This window comes from Lissotriton helveticus, chromosome 9 (assembly GCF_964261635.1).
Source record: "Lissotriton helveticus chromosome 9, aLisHel1.1, whole genome shotgun sequence".
Classification (NCBI taxonomy): domain Eukaryota; kingdom Metazoa; phylum Chordata; class Amphibia; order Caudata; family Salamandridae; genus Lissotriton; species Lissotriton helveticus.
In genome coordinates, this window is record NC_136070.1 from 441092336 (window position 1) to 441118901 (window position 26566).

Below are 26566 nucleotides of genomic sequence, written 5' to 3' on the forward strand. Positions count from 1 at the left end.
AGATTCACATGCAACCCTCCCGCCTCCCTTGGAAGGACTCACCTATCTCTCTATCAGTGCTACGCCTACTTAGCTTGGTGCGTACGAAAATCTGAGAGACTGAGGCTCCTGACAGGAAGGTTCTAGAGGGAGGTGTTAGCTGATTGGCTCTCTTCTAGAGTTTGGTCCTTTTTACAAAAGGACATAGATAGGCTACTAAGGGGAGGCCCTTAGGCCTACTTCTCTCTCTATATGTCTATAGGACATTACTTTTCTATGTACCGGAGACTCCCGTCTCGACGACGGGGAATGATTCAGGCATGTGAATCTATGAAAGACACCAATACTGGATAACTGCAGTTACAGGTAATTAACGCATTTCTTCCTCGTGTGTGCTCCCTTCTCTTGGTGGCTCGAACTAATACTACAATTATATTGATGTGCTGACTACACTGTATATGTTGTTTGAGGTTAGAGTGCTGTTTAGGGTAAACCCTGATTGTTGGTCCATCACATCCCTCCTGGTTTTAGGTCTCGCACCTGCAAACGGATCGGGAAGCGATCGTCGCTGCGAGGCCTATTGCAATCAGTTCTGCTTACAAGGAGCCAAGAGATGGGCACGCGCGTAAACGGATCAGGTCATGCGCGCGTTCACCATCTCCTGTCTCCCATGGCTCCTTGTAAGCAGACACACACATAGAGAACGCCACACACACCCCCCCACTTCCCCCTCCCCACTTCCCCCTCACTCACCAGGCTCTTCTCGCATGTCCCTCTCCCTCCGCAGCGGGTCACTCTCGGCGGCAGCAGGCTCCAATTCAAAGTCGGAGCTTACTTCCTGAGGTTTAATATACAGAAACTGGAATTCCTCATGTCGCAGGTAGCGACACACAATTGAAATGACGAGCACTCTTCGTTATCACTAACCTTTCATGTGACGTCTTAACTTTCCCTGCCGGTTTTGTGCGTCTACGTCCAAGCGACAGTGAATGCGTGCTAGGATGCGCGCACGCGCTCCGTTGTTCACGCTTCCGTGTAGTGCGGCGCGGGCATGAAGTATGCTATGTCGCTGGCGCTGCCTGACCATGGATGTGCGCATGTGCGTTGCGGTTCCTAACAGGCACGGGTTCGAAGGAATAGGGTAACATGTCTCGCCGGGCCCTGAGGCGGCTGAAGGGTGAAGTGCGGTTCAGGAGCCACTCTGTTCTGGGGACCTGCCGCCGGGGCAAGCTGAGCAAGAGGATGAGGAGGAAGAAGCGGATGTCCCTGTACGGAGTAAACACAAGAAGGGCAAGAAACTTCTGCAAGAGAGAGGAGTCACCAACCTGTTCGAGCTGGTGAGAATGTCCAGCACATTCCAGTCATGGGTTGAAGTGGTGCTACTGGGTGGAAGAGGGCTCTGTCCCAGTCCACGTGGGGCTGATCACGACTGGGGATAATGGGGACGTATACTGTAAGCTTGTATGTGGACTTGCCACTTTACATGAAGGGGCAACAATACGTGTCTAAAGGGATCGATAGCACTCTGAGATGGGGAACTGGTGGCAATCTGAAAACTAAAGTTGTCATTATACTTCATGAGGAGAAGCAATATGACAAAAGTTGGGACCAATGCTTTAAATTGACCGGTACGGAGTACCTGCACTTTTATATTTTGAGAGGGAGAGTACCTGCACTTCCAACAAGAAATGCTATATTTTTGATTGGAGATTACCGGTACTTCTCAGAAACAAGCAGGTACTCGGGTATAGAGTACCTGCACTTCTGTTTTTACATTTCATGCACTGGTTGGGAAAACCTCGAGTTACCATATGTCAAGCTTGAGTAGCTTATCCAGTTCTTGTTCAAACTTCGCATTGTGATATCTACATTTTAAAAGGGAATGCAAAACTACAGGGACCAAAATGCAAATTAAAACCCAGTACTTAATGCCTTACTCATGCCTATCATGGCGTTCCAAGAGAACTCTGAAGCAGCTTTTAGACTGCGACAATACTGACTGGAGAAGGTGTATAGATGAGATCAAAAAAACACATTGTGGTCATACATATATCTATTGTAGAATTATTGAGCTTCTCACCATTGACAAGGCCACAGAGCATTCCTATTCACATCTGCTTCTGAGGCACCTTTAAGTAATTTCTAGAGTGCTGCACAGTGAGGTGCAATATGGAAGGTGTTGGGTGAAGTGCCTCCAGTTTGTAAATATGCTCCGAGGGTCGTGCGGCCACTGCTTATTAGCATGAGGTGCTGGCAGTTGCACAAAAGTAAGAGAAGAGTAGACACTGTTGTTTATGTGGATGCTGCCATTTTATTAGGTCTTAAGTGCAGGCTACTTTAATTTTCTGATGTCGAAGATCTTTTGTGAACAATACCATTGTTATTTGTAATATCAATACATCTAAGTCACGTAAATACAAAACCTGTTGCATTACAAATGCTATAGGTGTCACATTTGCGAAAGTTATAACTATTGGCATTGTAAATGACAAAGCTATTAATTTAGCTATTTTCAAAACCAACACATAAATAAAAAATGGTCATTTACAAGACCAATAGCTCAAACTTCCCTAATGCGAGACCTATTGCATTGCAAATGCTTGTTCTAACATTATGTTGGTGCAAGCCTACACTTTGTGTCTATCTTCAAGCCAGTGGATGGAGTTTTGCTCACTTTGCTCCATTTGGCCTAAAATTCCTTATGTTCACCTCTAAGGCCTTGATTATAATTAGGTGGAATTCAGTGTGGAGTCAGAATTACCACTACTGGCTGGTATCTACATAAGTTTTCATCTGTTACTAGTAGACCCCTCGGGTAGGGGAATAACTGTCTGAACACAGAATTGCCGTGCGGAATTCCGAATGGTATTCTGTGTTCTGAGGGATATCACGCTTCCATTTACCACCTGCTCTGAGCAGATGGTACATGCGAGCAGTGGCTTCTCTTCGGGTGGGTGGGGTTTGAGAGGGCAAGAGGTGAGGGAAATGTAAGAACAGTTTAGAACCGTTGGAGCACCGCATGCTCCCTTCCTTGTCAAATAAAGCTTGGCATTGACGTTGGGCTGAGCCTTGACTTCTGTTGCAGCCAAAACCTAATGCGATTTTTAGTGGCTAGAATATCCAGCTTGTAAAATCAGGTCTGGAGATCTTGCACTGGGAAAACCGGGAGCAGGACCATCATGCTGCTCATGAGTAGGCGTAGCAGTATCCCAAAAGGGGAGACTGCTCCAGCTGACTAGTTTCCGGAGAGATGGGATTTATCTTCCCCAAGGTTAAGACCTTGGACCCACTTTGCGTTGTCAGGTGGCTTTTCTACTGTAGATCTGCTGTCCGTTCTTAGGGGCCTGTGATTGCTACCTGTGTATGATGCTGGACATTTAAAATCCATGTGTACTTTGAACTTTGTCCTGGCACATGGCAGAAAACTAAACAATCACTTCTCAATGCAGCGTAATGTCTAACTTTATATCAAACTGTTGTCTGTACTTTGTTTCAAAATTATCTACTCATAGCTGTCAAACTCTTGATTCAGGAATGTGAATGTTGTCAGGCATTTAAAAGGGTGTCCCCATTACGGGGAATGAAGAATGAACACATTTCTTGGCGAGTTATATAGGTTTAAAAAGGTGAGTGATTCTATAAAAGTCCATTGAGGAATTTGATTGTCAGGTGGGTGAACAGAAATTAAAGGAGGGTGCCAAAATCGCTTTTCCTTTCAGCACTTCTGCAGGATGGCTAACATTGCAGGTGCACCCCACCAATCCCTGCAGTGTGAGCTGTGCCTGCATTCCACTTTTAGCGCACAGTATTTGCCCCTAATGATGCCGTATTAACATCACACTCGTAAGTCTATACAACCACAACTGCATAACACTTGCGAGTCCATCAGACATAACCTGCCTCTTCTATCTGTGAAGTTTCTTTGTTAAAGTTCTGGTTTATTCTCCAAGTTAATGACTTATGCACTCCTTTACCCATCAAGTTCACGTTTAGTGCAGATGAACTGGCACTAAATGAGAAGTTGACATTGGGTACTGTGAACATTGCACATGACTACCTATCCATGAATCGATGTATTGCTACCTTCTGGAGCCTATTGTGATTTAAATGGGCAGATAAATAGAGCCGAATTTGTTGCGATATCTTGATCCTCCTGTACGAACACAGTAAAGTCTGTGTCCCACATTTGTATTATCTGGCCGCACAGTGCCAGTTCACATATCATTGGTATCACTGACGTATGCATTCCATACGCCATTCCTGAAAAAGATCTAGCGGCTCTGACACTGTTGCGGGTGCTTCACCCGTTAAATCAACCATTAGACCCAAAGGATATATTAACTCTTTCCACCACAAGCTGGGCGTGGTGCAGGTTTGCGCGACTCCTCAACAGAGACATACTTATTCTCCTGCAATACCGCTGGCCAATAACCCGTGGCTTCCCATTACCCAAGAAAAGCTTGTTCAAAACACAATGACTTATCTATCCCTCCACACGTTCGGCGACTTGTTCCCGAATGGTAATGCATTCTCCTGTACTAAAGATCACCAGTTTCCCAACGCCACCTACATGGATCACTTTGTGCTCGGGTGCTTTCAAATCGCACGGTGTGCCAGAATTCCATCATATCCACTAGCCCCTGATGAAATTGTGCCACTTACACTAGTTATCACTGATACTAGAGCTGACAGACTCCCATCCAAACTGTATTGCACTTGCGTGGGCCTGCTACCAGTATGTGATTCCCAACTTGGAGACCCCTCGGAAGCCGATCTGGGCCAGTGCCTATCGGACCAAATTTGATGTGCCTGCTGTGCGCAAACACGCTTAGTTTGTATCATCCTCTACTATAAGGTCATACATTATTAGCTCTTATGCAGCGCTTACACCACGCCTGCTTCGCTGGCACACATCAACACTTCCTAACCCTCTTACTGCCCCAAATGTTACGCCTCAGCTGCAGACTTCTCTCACTTAACCTGGACATGCAGCAGTATCGCACCCTACTGGAGTGATGTGTTTCCCGTCTCCCTTTAATGATAGGAGCTATGCTCCAACCTAATCCTCTGCTTTCCCTGCTGGCGTATGAGTAGATGTTCCTAAATGTGTGAGACATGTTGTTGCTATGGCATTACTACTGGCCAAACGTGAGATAGCCCTACACTGGGGCCTTAAGAACCCACCCACGACAAACATCTGGATGATGAATCTCATACTGTGCAATACTAGTGAATTATTTGCTGCTATTTGCTATCCTCCAACCCCTCACCTCCAGACCTAAAGACATCTGGCAACCACGGAGAGACTATGTGCTAACACTTGACAATTCGATGTCAGAAATATATAGAGCATTGGCACATTTTGAGCCTGCTATTGTTCTAATTGGTTACGCTTATGTAGACAGCCTCCATGTGTCATCTTTGAAGGTACTTCCTTCCTGTGTATCAAAACTGTCAATATTGTCACTGGATTTTTTTGCAATTGGTATTTCACTGTTGCATTTTTTTTGCCCTTGATATTAAGGACCTGGAAATGTTTTTTTTCTTCTACAATATGTTGGAAAATGATAACGTTTTAACAAATCAATAAATCGATGTAAATTTGCAGTCTGTTTTAGCTGAAAAATGAAAAAAAAAGATTTATCAAAAGAATATTGAACCGGTTTGTGTAAATATACACAGCAAGCAGTATTTATCCCACTCAAAGTCCGCATCTCTAAGCTCGTTATTAAAGAATCCTTTAGCACTGTGATTTTTGCCATCCCCTCTTGACAGGTGGCAGCCACACTCAACAACTTGGCAGTACTGTACGGAAAACGTGGCAAGTACAAGGAGGCGGAACCGTTGTGCAAAAGAGCCCTCGAGATCCGAGAAAAGGTACAAGTTTTAACGATGTCTGTTTGAGAAAAGGCAGATATGCTATTTGTGTAAAAGTCACTTTTATTTCTAAAGTACCAAAACTATTTTAACGGTAGGTTGAGCTATATGTCAGTAGTGGCTGAGCTTTTGTGACTTCTCATTTGCTTTGTATTCTTGCACATTAGTCTGTTGCCCAAACAATGCCTTGCCACAAGGTATATTGGCATGATTTGATTGCTCGTACATCACTCTTAGGCGTTTTTTATCACATGAAATTGTTTAAAATACATCCTAGAAATATTTCTAGGAGGAGGTTACTTGACTGAAGGTTGCCCGTACCTCCCAATTCCTTTTACTGTTTTGTCAAGTCAATTACTTTGCTTTATTCGACAATTTTAAGTACTGTCATCATCTACATTAATGGCTATGACTTTAGTCACTAGTTTAAAGCAACACTGGCAAAGCTAATAGGTTTCGCCTTTTGGTACGATTGGCTTTTTCAGAGCAGTTTGCAGATGGTCTGCACTGTCGGCAAAAAGCATGCAAATTCTGCACATGACCCAAGAGAAAAAAAAACTGTGATAACACAGCACTGTTGCGGTTGCTGGTTGAGTCATTCTGTAGGCGCGACCATTCATTGCCATGCATGTGTGCATCTATAGAATGACGTGTATTTTCCTATTTTTTATTGACTGTTTAAGGATGGCAGGCGCCACTTGGATCTGGTAAATAAATAAAAAAGTATTTTATTTAGGGCAAAATGAACATCAGAAAGGACTGTGGGGGTTCGGGGTTACAGAGGAGGATCAGTGCGGAGAAGAGGAGAGAGCAACGCAGTAGCTGGGAAAGAAGTGATGAATGGAAATTACAACATGGTCTGCGTGGTGGAAGGGGAGGCGGAGGAGTTTGGTGAGGGAGAAATGCATGAGTGGCAGAGCAAGCATTACAAGATGGAGTGGGTAGAAACACACAAAAGACAGAGCCACACAAAGTGTGCGTGATCTTGGGGGAGAAGCACATGAGAGAGAGCAACATAGGGGAACCATAGGAATGGACAGACATCACAAGGGCAGAGGAAAAATACACAATAGTGAGCAGCAAACAAGGGAGAGAGCAACACAGCCACGGGGTAGTGGACTTTGGGTGGAAGAAACACTTGAGAGAGAGAGGGGTGCAGCATATGAGAAAGATAGGTACATCAAGCATTAGGTGATATTTCGTCTGGTGGATATGCAAATGAGGGAGGAGCTGGAAAACACATGCACTCTCGTGGTGTGCTTAACCAAAATAAAAGGAGTAGTTCCCTAAAAGTGAACAGTGGAAGGATACAGGCCAGCCAATCAAAAGGATGGTAAAGAGGATATGGTCCAGGGGAGGGATAAACACAAGAAGAGGAAGGCAAGCCATATAATAAACAGCAATCTGTGACAATAAAACCAACCAATGGTAAGCAAAGGGTTGGTTGTAAGCCTACAGTAGGCCTGTTGCAACCAGACAACTTGATCTGTCTGGTAGGTGAGACCTAGTGAACTCTCAAATTCAAATCTAATGCATTCCTTCACAAAAACGGTTTTCTCCTGAGCTGTAGAAAGAAAAAGTTTACATTTGGCTCCTTCACATTGCTAACTTGTTGGAATTTCTTGAGAAACAAGCAAGGTGGTTGGTGCATTTGCACACCTTCATGTTTACTTTTTACTTAATTAGGATTTTTGTAGTGCCAAAACCAAAAGGTTTCCCCCAAGGCCACCATTGATTGATTCCTGGCTGTTCTGCCCCCAAGGTCTCTGCCGGATGACCTAGAAGACCCGATCTCTACTGAGGAGGTTCAGAGTGCCCTCAAGGACATGAGCTTGGGTAAAGCACCGGGCTCGAACGGATTTCCCTGTAAGTTCTTCAAGAAATATTAGCACATTAATTGGCGGCACTCCACGCGGTTGTGGAAGACAGCCGGCTTCCGACTGACTGGCATCATGCCAAAATAGTGATTTTCTTAAAAGCAGGCCAGCACCTGGAACTCCATACCTCATATAGATCGATTTTGCCTAATCAACGTTGAGGCAAAATTGTTGGCCAAAATCATTGCATACTGCATCGTCACGCACATAGCAACATTAGTTCATCCAGATCAAGCTGGCTTTATGTCCAGCTGTGCCACCCGACATAACACCCGTTGTCAGCACAGCGTTGTTGCCTCTGTGGACCGACTGAATGAGCCGGCAGCGCTCCTTCAGGCCGATATCGACAAGGCCTTTGATTCTCTTAGTTGGACCTACCTCTTTGCTCTCCTGAACCGCCTTTACATTGGCCCTTGACTTCTTAAATATATTCGCCTCCTATACACAGACATCATCGCTTCGGTACAGATTACTGACTCAATCTGGCAGCCGTTTTGCATCGGAAGGTGCGCGAGACACAGATGCCCTTTATCTCACTACCTTTTTACACTTGCAATGGAGCCACTTGCGGCGTGGGTAAGAATAGACACCCAGGGCTTTGAGTGGTCACGGGAGGTCTCCGATCATATAGCGTTGTACGCCGATGTTGTCTCATTCTTTTTCACATGCCCTTATAGATCCGGCCCAAGCCTGCTTGGAATAATGCAAATCTTTGGCGAGAACTCTGGTCTCTACATGAACGCCCACAAATCGTATCTATGGCCCTTGCGTTGGGTTGTTCAGCTCGGGACTTGGACACATCAGGTTACGGTAGTCCCGGATGGCTTCAAATATCTTGGGGTGTTCTTGTCAGCGTCACAACCCACCTCCTGGAATAAGAATCTGTCCCCTCTGTTGACTCAGGTCAAAGAACAGGTGCGCGTCTGGTCACATTTGCCCGTATCACTATTCGGCAGATTGCCCATTTTTTAAATGGCCTTCTTTATCAACTTCAAAACCATTCTTACCCAATTCTGCATACATGGTTTCAGCCAATAAAAACGGTCCTTAGTCATTTCCTTGGGGAGGGAGGGGGGGGGGGGGGGTGCGTGTCATACTAAGAACGTGCTTTCAGTCCACATATTGCGGGGGTATTGCGACTCCAGACATTCAGGCGTATCATGCAACATCTCATCTTCTCATTTCAAATGATTGGTGGTACGGGGATAGATGTGACCCTGCTTACGCCGTCGAGTATTTGCTAATGGACTTCAAATCTCTACACACAATTCTACATTCTAGTGCGACGCTCCAGCCGCTACCGCCCGCAACCCGGACGGTCTTTGTGATATGTCGACCAGTACTGCGTAGGGATGGGGTGGTGGTGCAAACTCACAACAGAGACTCCTCTTTGGCACAATGGCCTCTGACCTCAATTGGCTGAACTACAGGGCTTCGTGGAATGGGATTCCATTGGAATTTCAACAGTTGGCGCTGTCCTCCATGGTCAGACCCTGAAGTCATTCCAGCAGTTACAAACCGAATTTCAAATGCCTCTGTCTCAATTTTATAAATATTTACTATTTCGCCAAGCAGTCTCCCCGTACCTTGCTCAGCAAGACAGTATTCCAGACTTTAATCCTATTGAGGCCACGGTGTTCCTTGGCGAGATGGGCCCGCACAAAATCGCAGTGCTAGATCGCACATTGGTCACTAACAGCCATACTACACTCAATAAGACCAGAGAGGTCTGACAGAAAGATTTAGGTCCACTTGATGAAGACGACTGGGTTGAGGCTCTGGAGTCCCCGCGTGGGGCAGCCATTGCTGCGCACCTTCGTCTTATACAATTTAAATATCTTCACAGTGTGTATTTCACTCACTACAGGCTATGATGCGCTGGGATGATTACATCCCCCCCCCCCTCTGTCTACGCTGTGGAATGGCCAAGGGCACTTTCCTCCAAACAATTTGGGAGTGTTATGCTCTATCGCTGTTTTGGTGTGGGGTTCTGACCTGTATTTCTGAGGTGCTGTGGTGGGACATTCCACAGTCTCCACGTCGAACTATGCTTCACATTACGGTGGGCATTGGAGGTAACAGATACAAAAGACAATTGCTATTCCTGGGGCTTACTCTTGCTCAGCGTGACATTGTTGAGGCTTGGAAGGAGACTTCACCGCCATCTGTAGGGGCCTGGAAACAGGGCCTTGATTTTTTCATGGGGTTAGAGATACAGATTTTTTTTTGGGGGGTGGGGGGGATGGGGATGTCCAGAAACACCAGATGTCCCCAGAAACACCAGAAGATATGGAAGCGGTTGGCTGATTATAGGGGTCTATATCTTGAGCCTATCCCCCCTGCGCTACTCAATGAAGATCTGCCATAAAGATCAAATGTTCGGTATTTATTTTGAGAATATTTATTTATCCAGTATTGGGGTATCTTTCATAGATTCACATGCCTGAATCATTCCCCGTCGTCGAGGCGGGAGTCCCACGGTAAAAATATATACAATAGCAGTGCCTAAAAATTTCTTGTAGTAGGCTGGAAAAGCCTAAAGGCCTAACTAGGCCCAAAACTTAGCAGCCTATCTACATCATTATGTAAAATAGTAGCCTCAGCCAATCAGCTGTCCTCACCCTCTAGAACCTTCCTAGCTCAGGCAGTTCTCCTCAGATTTTTACCTTCGTGTGTAAGGGAGTCTCCCTGAGTGCCTACTCAGTTTTTTGTCTTTTTTCTTCAAAAATGTCTGAAAAGAAGGCTCTTTTCAAGGCTTGTGGAACCTGCTATAAGAAGAGGGTCCATGTGGATGACCAGCCCTCTGACTGCATCTATTGTCTGCACCCCTCACATGTTGTGAAGGACTGTAGAATTTGCCGTACGTTCCCTCCAAAAACAATCAGGGATAGAGAGGCAAGGGTTATTTTGTGGTTAAAATCATCTTCCACAGATGATGAGGACAAGGCCTCTACGTCCAGCAAGAGAGCCAGATCCAGGGAGAGCTCTTCTCCTGAGAGGAAGAAAAAACTTAAACCCTCTCAAAGAGCCTCAGAACCCTCAGAGTGCATCGTCTCCTTCACGAACGACAACTGTGAGTGTAGCCCAGGCTAAGACTGTTTCTCTGGTGTCTGTTCATACTGCTACTTTGACTTCTACTTCTTCAACTACTTCTACTACGGTCACCACTTCGGCTATTACCTCTCCTCTGATGTCTGCTACAATTTTGTCATCGCCTGTGAAGCCTTCGACGACGAAGGGCAAGTTGCCGTCATCGTTGACTGTCCCGTCGTCGACGTCTCCGTCGACAAAGGCCCCGACAACTAAAACTTCTGGTCCGTCGACGACAATCCCGTCGACGAAGCCAACATCGACGACCTCGTCGACGAAGGTCTCGTCGACGAAGACACCAACGACGATCTCGTCGACGAAGGACTCATCGACTAAGAAACCATCGACGGCCTCGTCAACGAAGGACTCGTCGACGAAGACACCATCGACGGGCTCGTTGACGAAGACACCATCGACGCCCTCGTCGACGAAGGACTCGTCGACGAAGACGCCATCGACGACCTCGTCGAAGAAGGGTTCGTCGACGAAGACACCATTGACGACCCCGTCGACGGCAAAATCAATGCCATCGACGACAGTTCCATCAACGGACAAGCCGTCGACAGTTCCGTCGACGATGATTCCCATGACAATGGGTTCATCGTCATCGACTACTGCGACAGCAGTGGCATCTGCTCATCTGTTGCCCAGCTCACCTCTGACGAGGGTCCAATATACGCATTTCCAAATGAAAACTTATCGGAGGCGAGACTACTCTCACATTTCTCCACTCTTACCATCACACCTTTTGGAGACCTATGTGGAGGAAGATTCAGATGAAGGTGAAGAGGATGAGGGTCCTTTTGGGATTGCCCGTCACCCTTCTCAATTAAACATCAAATATCAGGAGGACGAGGAGGATGATGACCAAGGGCATTATGCGCATGAAGATTTGTCAACGCCATATCAGTCGCCCCATACCAGACCTCCTTGATCTGAGGACACTAGTCATCTGCCATCTACTTTAATTCAGGACTTACAAGCTATGTTGGCAGACTATCGCCAGAGATTTCCTCCAACTGCAGTTGCACCTTGTGTGCCGCCTACCCCAGTTGACGTGCTAAGGCCTCTGTCACCGCGAGCATCATTGTCACCGAGACAGGATACTGGCACTGCACCCCAAGGTGAAACAGATACCTCTTCTCATGATGAGGATGATGGCAGGGAAGAGGGCGAATTGCCAGAAAATACACCTATTGATCCGTGGGAGGATTATGTCATTCCTATGCCTTCACCGCCTGCGCCACGCCAGTCAGATTCTCCACCTGAGGATATTGGCGGATTTCATAATATTATGCAGCGTGCTGCTAATAGATTTGAATTGTCTGTCACAGTTGAGCAGTCTGACTCCTTTTTGCATGACTTTAAAGAGGGATATCGCAGAGTTACCAGAGCTATCCCCATTATTGATTATATATGGAAGGAGGGCCTCAACATCATGAAAACGCCCGTTTCCATTCCTGCAGTCCTTCCAAGAATAGAGAAAAAGTATCGAGCACCATCGTATACTCCATCTTGCATCACCCTCGACCAGACTCTGTCATATCCCAGGCGGCACAGCAGAGGTCCAAGAATCCTTCTGCTCCCATTTCAACGCCACCTGACAAGGAAGGCAGGAGACTGGATGCCATTGGGAAGAAGTTCTCTGCAAATGCAGCAGCCTCCATTAAGGCAGCTAATTCGTTGGCTATCTTGGCCTGTTATGATAGACAGATGTGGTCCGATCTGTCTGAGTTCCTTGATTTGGTCCCTGAGGATCGTCAGCAAGAGGTGCGCAGGATCGTACTGGAGGGAGAAAGGGCAGCTTCGGAAATCATTGATTGCGCCCTTGATATTTCAAACACCAACTTCAGGCAATTGGCGGGAGCAGCAGTCCTCAGGCGTCAAGGTTGGCTCGGGGCTACCACCTTCAGGCCGGAGGTCCAAACAAAAATCTTGGACATGGCGTACGATGGGGATTCCCTTTTTGGAAAACACATAGATGACGCTTTGCTTGCAATAAAAACATATACGGACACAGCTAAATCCCTGGGTACCCTGCATTACAAGAGGGGATCCTTTAGAGGAGCAAGAGGCCGTGGTTACTCCTCCAGAGGAAACTATTCCAACCAACAAAATCGCCAGTACCAGTCTCAGTACAAACAACCGTACTATCAATCATCTTACAGACAGCCTGCCTCTGGTTCTTTCTCTCGTCAAGGAGGGAAACGGCGCTCAAACAATCAAGGGCGTGATTCTAACATGCGCCAATGAGCTTTGCCGGACGTCAGCCATTCATCATCCCCTTCCCGTGGGCGCCAAAATTTCCGGCTTTTACCAACAATGGCGGAAAATAACTTTGGATCAGTGGGTCCTGGATCTTGTCAGGAATGGACACACTCTGGAGTTTTTGCAGAAGCCACCAACCGCGCCGCCCAGGGGTCCCCTTCCCCCTCGTCTTCACTTACTCTTCAAAGAGGCCTTAAAGATGCTACACAATAATGCGATAGTACGTGTTCCTGCTTCTCAGAAAGGGAAAGGATTTTATTCTCGCTTCTTCCTCGGAATTCAGAAGAGTGGTGTCCAATACTAGATCTGCGCAAACTCAACAAATATCTAAAGAAACAGAGTTTTCGCATGGTAACGTTGACGGACATTCTGAATTGTCTCAACAAAGGGGACTTTATGGCTTCTCTGGATCTGCAAGACGCCTACTTTCACATCCCTATTCACCCAAAACACCACAAATACCTAAGATTTGCAGTGGCTGGCGTCCACTTTTAATTCAAAGTGCTTCCGTTCGGCCTCAAATCGACCCCCAGAATCTTCACCAAATGTTTAGCCCCGGTGGCAGCCATGCTGAAGTCACAGGGAATACAAGTTTTCCCATACCTCGACGACTGGCTATTAAAAGGACGATCAAGAAACTCCACAATGGAAGCTGTCAGGAGTTCCCTCTCCCTCTTCTCAAATCTGGGACTCACCCTCAATTCGAACAAATCTCAGCTTCAACCACGCCAGGAGTTGACCTTTCTGGGAGCGGTGTTGAACACATGCCCAGTGCAAGGCGTTCTTGACTCAGGAGTGGCAAAACAAACTGTTAAAGCTAGCAAAACAAATATTTTCAAGAAGGTCACTTTCAGTTCGAACATTTGCTTCCCTTCTAGGGATGTGCTCATCTGCAATCAGCCTCATCCCTATGGCGAGACTCAGAATGAGGCCGCTACAAGAGGAATTACTTCGCCAGTGGAAGCAAGTCGACGGATCGTTCGACGACCGCATCAAAGTAACTACCAAGATGAAGCAAGCCCTTCTTTGGTGGTCGAAGGCACACAATTTGTCACCGGGCCTCACTTTTCTCCAAGACATTGCAGAGTTCACCCTGACTACCGAAGCTTCCATGGAAGGTTGGGGAGGTCACCTTCAGGACCTTCAGATCCAGGGACGATGGTCTCGTCAGTACCGGCAGAAACACATCAACAGCCTAGAGCTGAGGGCCATTTTTCTGTCCCTGCAAGCCTTCCTTCCAAGGATTGCGAATTCGTCTGTGCTGGTGCGTACGGACAATACCACCAGCATGTACTATATCAACAAACAGGGAGGAACAAAATCTCTCACCCTGTCGCTGGAGGCTCAAGAGATGTGGGAATGGGCCCTACGCTACGGCATATCCCTCAGAGCAGAACATGTGCAAGGCGTCCAGAAATCTCTAGCCGACAACCTCAGCAGAGCTTTCACTGGCTGTCACGAATGGGAGCTCGAACAACATCAAGTAGAGAGGATCTTTCAAACATGGGGAACACCAAAGGTGGATTTGTTCGCCACGCAGCAGAACAGCAAATGCCTGTTTCATGCCAGCAGGTTTCCTCAACAGGGGTCAAGGGGAAATGCCCTTTTGATGAGATGGTCCGGAATATTTGCGTACGCTTATCCTCCGATTCCGCTCATTCCGAAAGTACTGCAAAAGATGAAGAGGGAACATTGCACTCTCATCCTCATTGCTCCCCGTTGGCCAAGGCAGTTTTGGTTTCAGGAGCTCCTTCTGCTCTCTCAGCAGCCTCCACTTCGTCTCAAACCAACAGTGTCAATGTTAACAAGAGAGAGAGGCCAGATCCAACACCTGGATCCTCAATCACTGCACTTGCACGCTTGGCTCCTGACTTCCTAAAGTTCAAGGATCTTAACATCTCCTCAGACTGCAGGGCGATCTTATCACAGGCCAGTGCGCAAAGTACCATCAAGACATATTGTTTTAAGTGGAAACGATTCTGTTCATGGTGTGGAGAAAATAATGTTCATCCACTTCAAGCTCCTCCTGAAGCCATCCTTCCTTATCTACTGTCTTTAGCTAGGGCTGGACTAGTTTTGTCGCCCATTAAGGTGCATCTAGCGGCGATAACCAGGTTCAGGAAGAGTTCCAACAAACCATCCTTATGTTCATCATCTTTGATCAAACAATTCCTTAAGGGGCTATTCCGAGCTTTTCCACCAGTTCGTCCTCCTCCTCCTGAGTGGGATCTTAATATTGTTCTGTCTCAACTTCTAAAAAGCGGTACAAAAGGGGGTGGTGATGGACGGAGCATCTGAATCAATCAAACACTCACACCAGTCAAAAGATCTGGGTTTAATCCATCACCGTTCTTTGGCCCACTCTGCCACCCCAGTTCTGACATGGCTATATGCAAACCAGTCTGACCCTGTGCCTCATGGGAACAGTCCAGCCCGAACTGCCAAGCCATGTCTTCCCTGGACCGGAAACAAGCTTCCGAGGACTGGTTTCTGGCATTCCAGCCGTCTTCAGCCCGGCTTGCTTGCATCCAGTGGCAAAGTGAGCAAGGGACTCACGTCTGAGCATACCCTGCCACACTTATGGTGGCCAAAAGCGGTCCAAAAGGGGGTGGTGATGGACGGAGCATCTGAATCAATCAAACACTCACACCAGTCAAAAGATCTGGGTTTAATCCATCACCGTTCTTTGGCCCACTCTGCCACCCCAGTTCTGACCTGGCTATATGCAAATCAGTCTGACCCTGTGCCTCATGGGAACAGTCCAGCCCGAACTGCTAAGCCATGTCTTCCCTGGACCGGAAACAAGCTTCCGAGGACCGGTTTCTGGCATTCCAGCCGTCTTCAGCCCGGCTTGCTTGCATCCAGTGGCAAAGTGAGCAAGGGACTCACGTCTGAGCATACCCTGCCACACTTATGGTGGCCAAAAGCGGTACAAAAGGGGGTGGTGATGGACGGAGCATCTGAATCAATCAAACACTCACACCCAGTCAAAAGATCTGGGTTTAATCCATCACCGTTCTTTAGCCCACTCTGCTACCCCAGTTCTGACATGGCTATATGCTATATTATCGCTTTGTTCGCCCTAAGTGTGGCAGGGTATGCTCAGACGTGAGTCCCTTGTTCACTTGGCCACTGGATTCAAGATAGCCTGGCTGATGAGGATTATGAATCCGAAACCGGTCCCAGGATGCTTGTTTCCGGTCCAGGGAAGACATGGCTTGGCAGTTCGGGTGGACTGTTCCCACGAGGCGCAGGGTCAGACTGATTTGCATATGGCCATGTCTGAAATGGGGTGGCTGAGTGAACTAAAGAATGGTGATGGATTAAACACAGATCAGTTGACTGGGGGTGAGTGTTTGATTTGTTCAAATGCTCCATCCATCATCCCCTTTTGTATCGCTCAACTTCTAAAAAGACCTTTTGAACCTATTCACAAGGCAGAGCTAAAGTTTCTAACTTGGAAAGTGGCTATCTTACTGGCTCTCACTTCAGCCCGCAGAGTCAGTGAGATACAGGCCTTCACTATTGCACAGCCTTTCTTACAATTCTCTAAAGACTTTGTGACGCTTAGAACCAACCCAAGATTCATTCCAAAAGTACCGACTCAATTCCCCATCAATCAACCGGTCAAGCTCAAGACTTTTTTCCCGGATCCTAAAACTCCGGCGGAGAAGGTTTTACATTCTCTGGATGTGAAACGGTGCCTGAAGTTTTATCTTCAAAAAACAAAGGACATCCGCAAATCTATTCAGCTTTTTGTTGCTTATGGTCGAGCCACCTTGGGTCAAGCTGTAACAAAGGCAACTATAGCTAGATGGTTGTCTTCTTCGATTATCTTCTGTCATGACAAAGCTAACAAACCTTTAACAAGAAAGGTCAAAGCGCATTCCACCAGAACAATGTCCGCGTCAACGGCACTTTTCGCTGGAGAACATTTGCCGAGCAGCTACGTGGAAAAGTGTGCACACTTTTACCAAGCACTACTGTCTGCAATCGGCAGTTTATGATGATACAGCAGTTGGAGATGCGGTGCTGCAGCATCTTCTTCACTAAGGTTAGACTCTTTTTATAGTCTTTTCTTCTTCATTTGACTGTTTTTAAGCATATGTTTTTCATTATGATGTTTTAGCATTTTCAAACGCTGTCCTATATGTAATGTACTTATGAAGGTTTTGATGCATATGTTATGTTAACAAGTTTGTGCTCTATTACCTTCCTGGTTGTGTGGGGTGTACATGATTTATTTTGTCTCCCACCTTCCTCTAACGACAGACATGATGTCACTGCTTGCTACTCTGATTCAGGCATGTGAATCTATGAAACATACCCCAATACTGGATAAGAAAACAAGTTACTTACCTGTAACTACGGTTATCCAGTATTGGTATCTTTCATAGATTCACATGCACCCACCCTCCTCCCCGGCACGGCAGTTCTGTTTTATGGATACTTATTCTCACTTGTGCTGGGAAAATCTGAGGAGAACTGCCTGAGCTAGGAAGGTTCTATAGGGTGAGGACAGCTGATTGTCTGAGGCTACTATTTCAGGTCTTTTTACATAATGATGTAGATAGGCTGCTAAGTTTTGGGCCTAGTTAGGCCTTTAGGCTTTTCCAGCCTACTACAAGAAATGTTTAGGCACTGCTATTGTATATATTTTTACCGTGGGACTCCCGCCTCGATGACGGGGAATGATTCAGGCATGTGAATCTATGAAAGATACCAATACTGGATAACCGTAGTTACAGGTAAGTAACTTGTTTTCATCTGTACTCACATGTTACGATTGAAGACTTTGTACGACAATATACGAATGGACTCTGTGACACTGATGTTTTTAGTTAATAATGTTTATATGCATTGAATTGATTTTTTTGCACATTCCCTTCTGCGACAAATGTATATTGTAAAAGTTGATATCTTTACCATCGCTATGATATGTTTACAAAGACTGCCCTGGTGCCACCTGGGTCTATTGTGTCTGTCAACAATAACATGTGTTGTGAGAAAAAAAAAGTTGGGTAGGTGGTAAGTAGCTGACATTTGGTGATCTCTCTGCAATGGTACCTAAGGGTTTTTGTCATGTTCGTACGCGGACGCCTCCCACAGAAGGGCTCCTGTGCTCTTCCAGTTTTTGCAGCTATTGTGTTGGCTTATTAATGAATGTTGACGCGCAGTCTTAAGAAGGTCCCATTCAGGCCCATCTTATCATCTGTGATGATGATTTCATTGATATCGATGTTATGTATCTATTGGTATTGCCTCCATAAGCGTAGCCTCAGGAAGTACCCCCATGGCACATCATAAACGTAAAGCTCTCTGTCTGTCCCTGGCATTATTGCTGACCATCCCAAGGTATCTACATGTTTCTACTTTTAATTGCCTATATAGTGCAATGCTATGCAAGCACACAATATACCATACCCTTCCCCCTCTTCTAGATGCATATCTGATGTACCGTTGTTTTGTACTTCACTAGTTGCAAATACTGGTGTGTTTCCTAGGCAGCTGCATGCTACATGTGTGCTGTGCAGAACTCCCCGGGAATCAGCTACATGTAAACCTTTCCACAGCATACCATTAGTTGTTTTGGTTGTCACCCTCATTTGCAAACGTTCAGTTGCTAAGCTTCTGTAGTCTTCCCTTCCTTTCTCGTTTTAGTTCCTCCTTGGAGCATGAACCAAGTGTATGTATTCTTTCTCGTCTTTTTGTGACACACTATTTGTTTTATTTTATTAGCATTTCAGTATTATTCCTGGATGTGCAATGTGCTTTCCTACTTTTAACACAGGCCTACAGCTTCTTATTTATTTTGCTTTTGCCCTATCTGCCGTCTCTATTGCTGCTTTAGTTACTTACATCCACAACTGTACTACTGTACGCTACTTGACCCTACACCACTCTTCTCTGCTCCATTCTACTCTATGCCACGCCACCACACCCAGTGCCACGCTACACCGTTTTAATATATGCAACTCCAGTCCACTCTACTCTATGGCACATACCACACCACTCTGTGCCTCTCCATTCCACTTTTTTGCCACTCCATTCCACTTTTTTGCCACTCAATTCCACTCTGTGCTGCTCCATTCCACTCTCCACCTCTCCACCCCATGCCATTCTGTGCAACTTGACTCTACACCACTCCACTTTATGCCTTTCCACCACACAAAGTGGGACTCTACTCTGTGCCACTCTACACCACTCCACACTACACCACACCACTCTACTGTATGCCACACCACTACGTTATTGTATGCTACTCCATTCCTCTCTTCACCAGTCTACTCTACTCTTACTGGATCCCACTGTACTCTAACCCATGCCACTCTACTTTACTCCACACCACTCTACTCCATCCCACTCTACTCTGCGCCACTCTACTCTGCGCCACTCTACTCTGCGCCACTCTACTCTACTCTGCGCCACTGCCACTCTACGACATACTATTCTACGCCACTCTACTCTATGCCATTCTACTTCTCACCACTCTACTTCACACCACTCTACTCCACACCACTCTACTCCACCCTCCTGTATGCCACCCCACTCTGACAGTGTACTCTATGCCATGGAATCACTTACTACTTTTGAAAACTGAAAATTTTAATTTTTATCGCACTCACCTCTGCTACCTGTCACACGACTGCTGTGTGCAGGCACCTGTACCCACGGCCAAACGAGCGCTGGGAAGGATAGAAATCAGACACTTTTGGAAACGCCATTCTCCCTGCCCGGAGCAGGACACGCCCACTCCGAGGCCACGCCCCTTTTGCAGATTCCCAGCCTACAAAGATGTGCATGCACAGGAAGCGCAGCGGACGAGCGCAGCGGGCGCGACGATTGCGCGCCAAAGGCTCGTCCGCGCCGAGTCCGGGCCCTGGGCCACCCCCCCTGCATCCCAGCCGTCATCACGCAGATGCTACACGCCGGCAACCCTGTATAAATTAAGGCCCCCCGCCAACACTTGCTCTCGGCACTCCTTTCAAGCCATGGACCTACCATCAACCTGCCCTACCTGTTCTGCACCTCTCAAATTTAACCCGGGCACAACAACTACACATGAATTCTATATGTTCCTACTAAACTGCCGCTCACTGCCCAAGCATAGCGCTGAAATGGCCTTATTGATAGAGGAATATACCCCGGATATATTGTTCCTTACGGAAACCTGGCTCACCAGTGATTCTAACCCGGCGATAGTAGAAGCCCTCCCCACTGGCTACCAAATCACACGGCAAGACCGGCCAAAAGGGAGAGGAGGAGGCCTTGCTATTATCCATAAGGAACAATATCACTGTCGAGTCTCTTCTGAGACCATCTCGGACTGCGAGAGCATTGGTTTTAACATCAACCTCTCTCCCAACATCTGCTTTTCGGGCACACTTATCTATCGCCCGCCCGGCCTCCCGAAGCAGTTCCTTGAAACACTGCCTCCTAATGTGGCCAATAGAGTCAGTACCTCTTCCAACTTCACCGTGTTAGGGGACTTGAACTTCCATTTTGACTCCCCCCTCGGACCACACAGCTGCCATCTTACTAGAGGATCTAGCAGCCCTACAACTCACCCAACTTGTCCCCTCCCCTACTCATGTAAAAGGCCACTTACTGGATCCAATTTTTTCGAACTGTCCTGATATCACAGTGGACCCAGGCATTTCCTTGCCCTGGACTGACCACTTTTTAATCCCCTTCAAATGGACCACGCTTAAAATCTCTCCACCTGCCCCCACCACCAAACTCGGGCGAGCTTGGCCGCGCCTTGAGGTTGACAAGTGGTGCATCAAACTTGCCAGCTCACAACCAGAGATACAGGAGGATCCTGCCCTAGCAAATCAGGCCTATATCAACTGGATTACTCACACTCTTGACTCCACTCTCCCAATGAGCAAGACTGTATTGAAGCGGCCCCACATAACCGCCCCTTGGTATTCTCAGTCTCTTAGGGACAAAAAGCGTCTCTGTAGAAGGGCGGAAAGACGCTGGCGTCTAGATAAATCGGCGGACAACAAAACCCGGTACCGTGAAACCATTAATGAGTATGAAACACAAATAAAAGCAGCTCAGTCGACTTACTTCGCCGACAAAATCTTGAAGGCTAAATCCAAACCCAGAGAGATCTTCCAGATCATTAAAAAGTTAACGAACCCATCCCCTGCGGTGCAGGTTGAGAAGTCTGTCACCCAATGCAATGACACTGCCGAATTTTTTTATCAGAAAATTAACAAAATCTACTCAGCTTTTTCTTCCCCAAACATTAGCTCATCCAATCAACCTAATATCCTCCCCAGCCCGCCACACCCCCCCACTCCACACAGCTTAACCCGTTTTCCCCCACTAAATCTTTTCACCCTGGAGTCACTAGCACTCAGTGTCAAATCAGGTTCTCCGGCCGACCCTGCCCCTCCTGACATCCTAATGGCAGTATCCCACACCACCTTGCCCGTCATCAGAGAGGTACTAAACACTTCCATCTCCGCTAGCACTGTTCCAACCGTCTGGAATCAAGCCATGGTCAGGTCACTGATCAAGAAACCCAATCTGAACCCGTCTGACTTGGCTAACTATCGCCCTATTTCCCTGCTCCCTTGGTTGAGCAAGGTTCTGGAGAAATATGTGAACCAACAGTTAGTGAATTTTCTAGAAGACCATCATATACTGGATCCTACTCAGACGGGCTTCAGACCTAAGCACGGGACTGAGACCGCCCTCCTCATGGTCATAGAGGAAATGAGAAAAATCTTGGATCAGGGAGGATCAGTGGCAGTGATCCTCCTTGATCTAAGTGCGGCATTTGACACGGTCAGTCATGACACCTTACTGAGCCGCCTGTCCTGTGTGGGGATTAAGGATAAAGCCTGGGCATGGTTTAAATCCTTCCTGGAGAACAGATCCTTCAGGGTTTTTGATGGCGAATCCGTCTCCTCCAGCAGACCTCTAAATTGTGGAGTTCCTCAGGGCTCCTCTCTAAGCCCTGCTCTATTCAACCTATATATGAGACCGCTGGCTAGTGTCGTCCGCCCATTTGGAGTCAAGATCATCTCATACGCGGACAACACGCAGCTGGTGGTCTCACTGGCGCAGGAGGCATCCTGAACTGCGCCAGGCGGGCTTAGAGAATGTCTGGAGGAAGTGAGGAACTGGATGTCGTCATCATCCCTGAAACTGAACGGAGACAAAACTGAGCAGATGCTCTTGGGACCTTCAGAGCCGGCCCTTCCCCCCTCCCTATGGCCCCCATGCCTAGGACCTCCCCCAACCCCATAAAACACCATCAAGAGCCTCGGAGTGTGGCTGGACAGCTCTCTATCCTTCAATGTCCAAGCCACAAAACTTTCAGCCACCTGTTTTGGCATCATGAGAGTGCTAAATAAAATGTTTCCCCTCCTTCCTATGGAAGCCAAACAGGCAGCCATTCAAGGTCTCATTCTTTCACGCCTTGATTTTAACAACGTACTTTATCTGGGCGCACCAGAATACACCCTTCGTAGGCTACAGACTGTACAGAACTGCGCAGCTCGCCTTCTACTCAAAATCCCTCGTAGACACTCCGTGAGGACCGGACTGACTAGCCTTCACTGGCTACCGGTTCGGCAGAGAGTTCTGTTTAAGGCACTATGCATAGCCCATCAAGCCTTCTGGGACATGGGACCTATCATCGCCCGTGATTTGGTCACCCACTATACCCCAAATCGAAGTCTTCGCTCCAGTCAGACTCTCTTGGCCGTGGTTCCAAGAATAAAAAGATCTAGAGCCGGCGGAAGGACATTCACTTATAACGCATCCAAGACTTCGAACACTCTGCCACTCCATCTCAGAACCACTCCGAACCTCACTGTGTTCCACAAGCAACTAAAGACTTACTTATTCACATCTGTCCACTAACTGCTGTTCCGCCCACATGTTCTCTGTAGGTCATGGTTATCCCAGCGCTTGGACGCCCTCGGGCAACAATTGCGCTCTATAAATCCCCAAGTTTACAAGTTTACTCTACTCTGTGCCACTCTACACCACTCTACTGTTCTCTGCCACTCTACGCCAATGCACAGTGTGTCACTCTATGCCACATCTATGCCTCTCCCTCTGTCACTGTACACCAATATGTTCTAGGGAAACGTAATCTGCACTGCTCTACTACACTGTATGCCTCTCCACTCTGTTATACGCCACTCCAGGCTACACTCTACCCCACGCACCTCTACCTCACTTCACTCTACATCCCCTCTACGCCACTAACTTTTATCCATGCTGAACAGCAGCCATGCTGCTGTACAACATGGCTAAAAGACACACCGTTTTTGGTTTGGCGGTGCTGGTTTAAAATAACACTTTATACCAAACGTTCTCTGTTTTTAGTACTATAAATAACATACGCTAGTATTGCCCAAATTAATGGTACACAATTTGCCGCCCACAGAAGGACGGATGGCTGAGTTGGGTTTCCTAGGTCACAGTAGATGTAAGCTACGTTTTAGCTCAATGAGTCCTCTTTCTTATTTACCATGGCATCCAGTCAGGCTGAAGTGCATCTAAGACCACCATCTTCAGATTAAACCCTGCATTCCCAACAACTGCGCCCTAGAAGGGATAGACCTTCCATCCAGAGTTCAGTCACCCTCTGCCAAAGTTAATTGACTCATTAGTATTCTTCAGTCATGTTACTAAACAAGCTATATAGACAGCTCCATCAGCTGCTCTATTTGCTTTCTTCGAGCAATACACTTGTGAGGCTTTTCCTCAAAGCCATGCTCAATTTGTTCAGGAGGTTGTCACGAACCTACTTACCTAGGCCTTGCTACCCAATGCGGCTTCTCCTCTCCCCTTTCCTCTTTACCTTAGCTGTCAAATTACTCTCATGTTGAAAACCGAGGTAAGATGATGTTTACGTAGGATAACATTATCTTCCTGACACATTTTTTACTCGTTTTCTGTAGGCTCTTTTCGATTATCAACACACTCCATCCGTATATTTCAACAAAACACGTATTGGCTCCTTAAATCAAAGTGATATGGGTATGTTCTTACCTAGGACAATGTGGCGTGACTTTTTATGATGCACATCCACGTGCATGGTAGCGGGCACACAGAGCTTTGGTCAAACCGCAAAGAGATGCAATTTCCATTTCTACTAGGGTTCACTGTACAAACATGTTGATAGCTAGAGAGAGTGTCAATGTACTACGATTAACACAGTTACAGTGACTATGGATTTTATTATTGTTTTCTGAAAAAGTGTGTGCTGTTTGGGTCATGCCCTAATATTTCAGCCTTCCTTTCCTAGGTGCTGGGCAAGGACCACCCAGATGTTGCTAAGCAGTTAAATAACCTGGCATTACTGTGCCAAAACCAGGGCAAGTATGAAGAAGTTGAATATTACTATCAGCGGGCACTCGAGATTTACCAAACCAAACTTGGGCCAGATGATCCAAACGTGGCAAAAACCAAAAATAATCTGGTAAGTTTTCAGAACAAAAAGTTATTTTTGCTATGTGTGACATTCTGCTGCACTTGGGGATGAAACAAAAAAAACGTTACTGTATGATTGCATACTAATTAAGCACCTTTATTTTGTGTTCTCTGCCGTCTTTTTCTCCTCCACCTCCTTTCTTTGCTTGTGGTTTGAATTTCGGCTGTGCTGCACGATCCCCAATTAACCTTATAGTATCTAGACATACCATTCTTGTTTTTATTCAGGACATGTAAGGCACACGTAGAGCTGACAAGATGTCTTAGTGAGCTACGCATTTCACATTGATGTGCATATGTGTGTGTCTCTGAATGCTGGCATGGCCACCCAAGCCTTTCATCATAAATTATGTCATAAAGTGGCTAATGGAAACCTATAACTTTTACAACTAGAGTTTTAAGGGTCGCATAAAAGCAAGTCTTTGATATTCTCTTTCTCTGCCCTTTGATCAAGGGACTGTATTCCGATGTATGAGACTGTGGTGAAAATGAAGCTGCCATTATGTGGCACTGCTGATTATCAGTCTTTGCTTGGGGTTATTTATATTATTTCTCTTAGTTGTATTGGCCATCTCTGCATTGACTGTGTTTTCTATTCTAGGCATCCTGCTATTTGAAACAAGGGAAATTCAAGCAAGCAGAAACATTATACAAAGAGATTCTAACTCGTGCACATGAAAGAGAGTTTGGCTCTGTTGATGGTAATTAAAATGCGTGTTTTTGACTTTGAAGCATTATTGTATTTTTTGATAGGTGTCTCAGATTATGCAGTCAATTACAAATCCATTAACATAATTCATTTTGTGGTTGAAATGTATAAAATGTAATTTTCTGCATCCAAATAAGATATTTTAACCATAAAACCCAACGCGCAGAGACATGCTGACATGGAGGAGACCAGCAGAAAGGATTCTTCTTGATGAAGTTGCTTCTTTTTGCTTCTAATTTTTTTTATTGATATTTGTGGAATTTGTAAAAGGTTTCCAGACCCAAAACCTGTCAAAAACTCTGTGCTGTTTTGGTAAACCTTAGCTAGGCCACAATTAATTTTTACCATGGAAACACTTGCCTTTATATTGCTTAAATTTTCAGTCTCATACCCCAGCTTGAGGAGCCCCAGAGGCTGGAGCCAAAAGGTTCCAGAAGCTTTATTGCGGAAGTACTGCCTCCCGCCACTCCACTGCAGGGGATACATGAAACTCCATTAGGGGGAGGGCGACAGTTTTGCAGCGCAGAAGAAGGTGGCTGTAGGATCTGAAGAATGGTCCAGTACATAAGAGATGTGGTTCTGCTATGAAGAATATTTCAGAGAAATACTTATTGAGCTCTTCTCCCAGAAGATGATCATAGAATTTGAGTAGTGGTAGGTATGGAGCCATTTAAACTGCTTATGGCCACATACGTATGTGGAGTTGGAACTATTTGAATTGCATTTGGTATCCTGTGTTTACAATGTTTTAGGGTAGACTTGTTTGATGCTTGATGAATTCTGAACTCTTCTGATGCATCTGACTCAAGATAAAATGACTACGTAGGTATACCCTTTGTAGTGCTAGACATTAATGATGATACTTTTGACATAATGAAGGCTACAAACATATATTTTGTTAGCTGAAAGCTGCTTTGAAAGGTTGAATACATACTGTACATACTGTACATACTGACATGGACTATAACTTAATGGATAAAAACAAGACCATTTGAATATCCACAGAGAACACACATTCTTTTCCAAAGTAATACTAATATATATATATATATATATATATATATATATATATATATATATATATATATGTGTGTGTGTGTGTATATGTATATGTGTGTATATGTGTATATGTATTTGTGTGAAATAATGACTGACCTTAAGACTTTGAAGTCTCTAGCCTGTGTATTTGAACATATATCAACAAAAAGGTTGATGTTGAGGCTTTTTAATTTTTTTTGCGGTAATTAAGGTTGTTTGTGTATCTCTTATGCTTTTGAGTAGTTTGTAACAGCAGAGGTGT

The 26566-nt window shown here is 46.0% G+C and overlaps 1 protein-coding gene across 6 annotated transcripts in view; it reads left to right on the forward strand.

Moving 5' to 3' along the window:
- Nucleotides 1-26566, forward strand: part of KLC1 (kinesin light chain 1) — a 406453-nt gene that overhangs the window by 206733 nt on the left and 173154 nt on the right. For all 6 annotated transcript variants that reach the window (XM_078660245.1, XM_078660243.1, XM_078660246.1 and 3 more), the window contains exons 7-9: nt 5755-5856; nt 24373-24546; nt 25159-25258. In XM_078660245.1, the coding sequence (XP_078516371.1) occupies nt 5755-5856; nt 24373-24546; nt 25159-25258 (376 nt within the window). The remainder of the gene's footprint in view (nt 1-5754; nt 5857-24372; nt 24547-25158; nt 25259-26566) is intronic.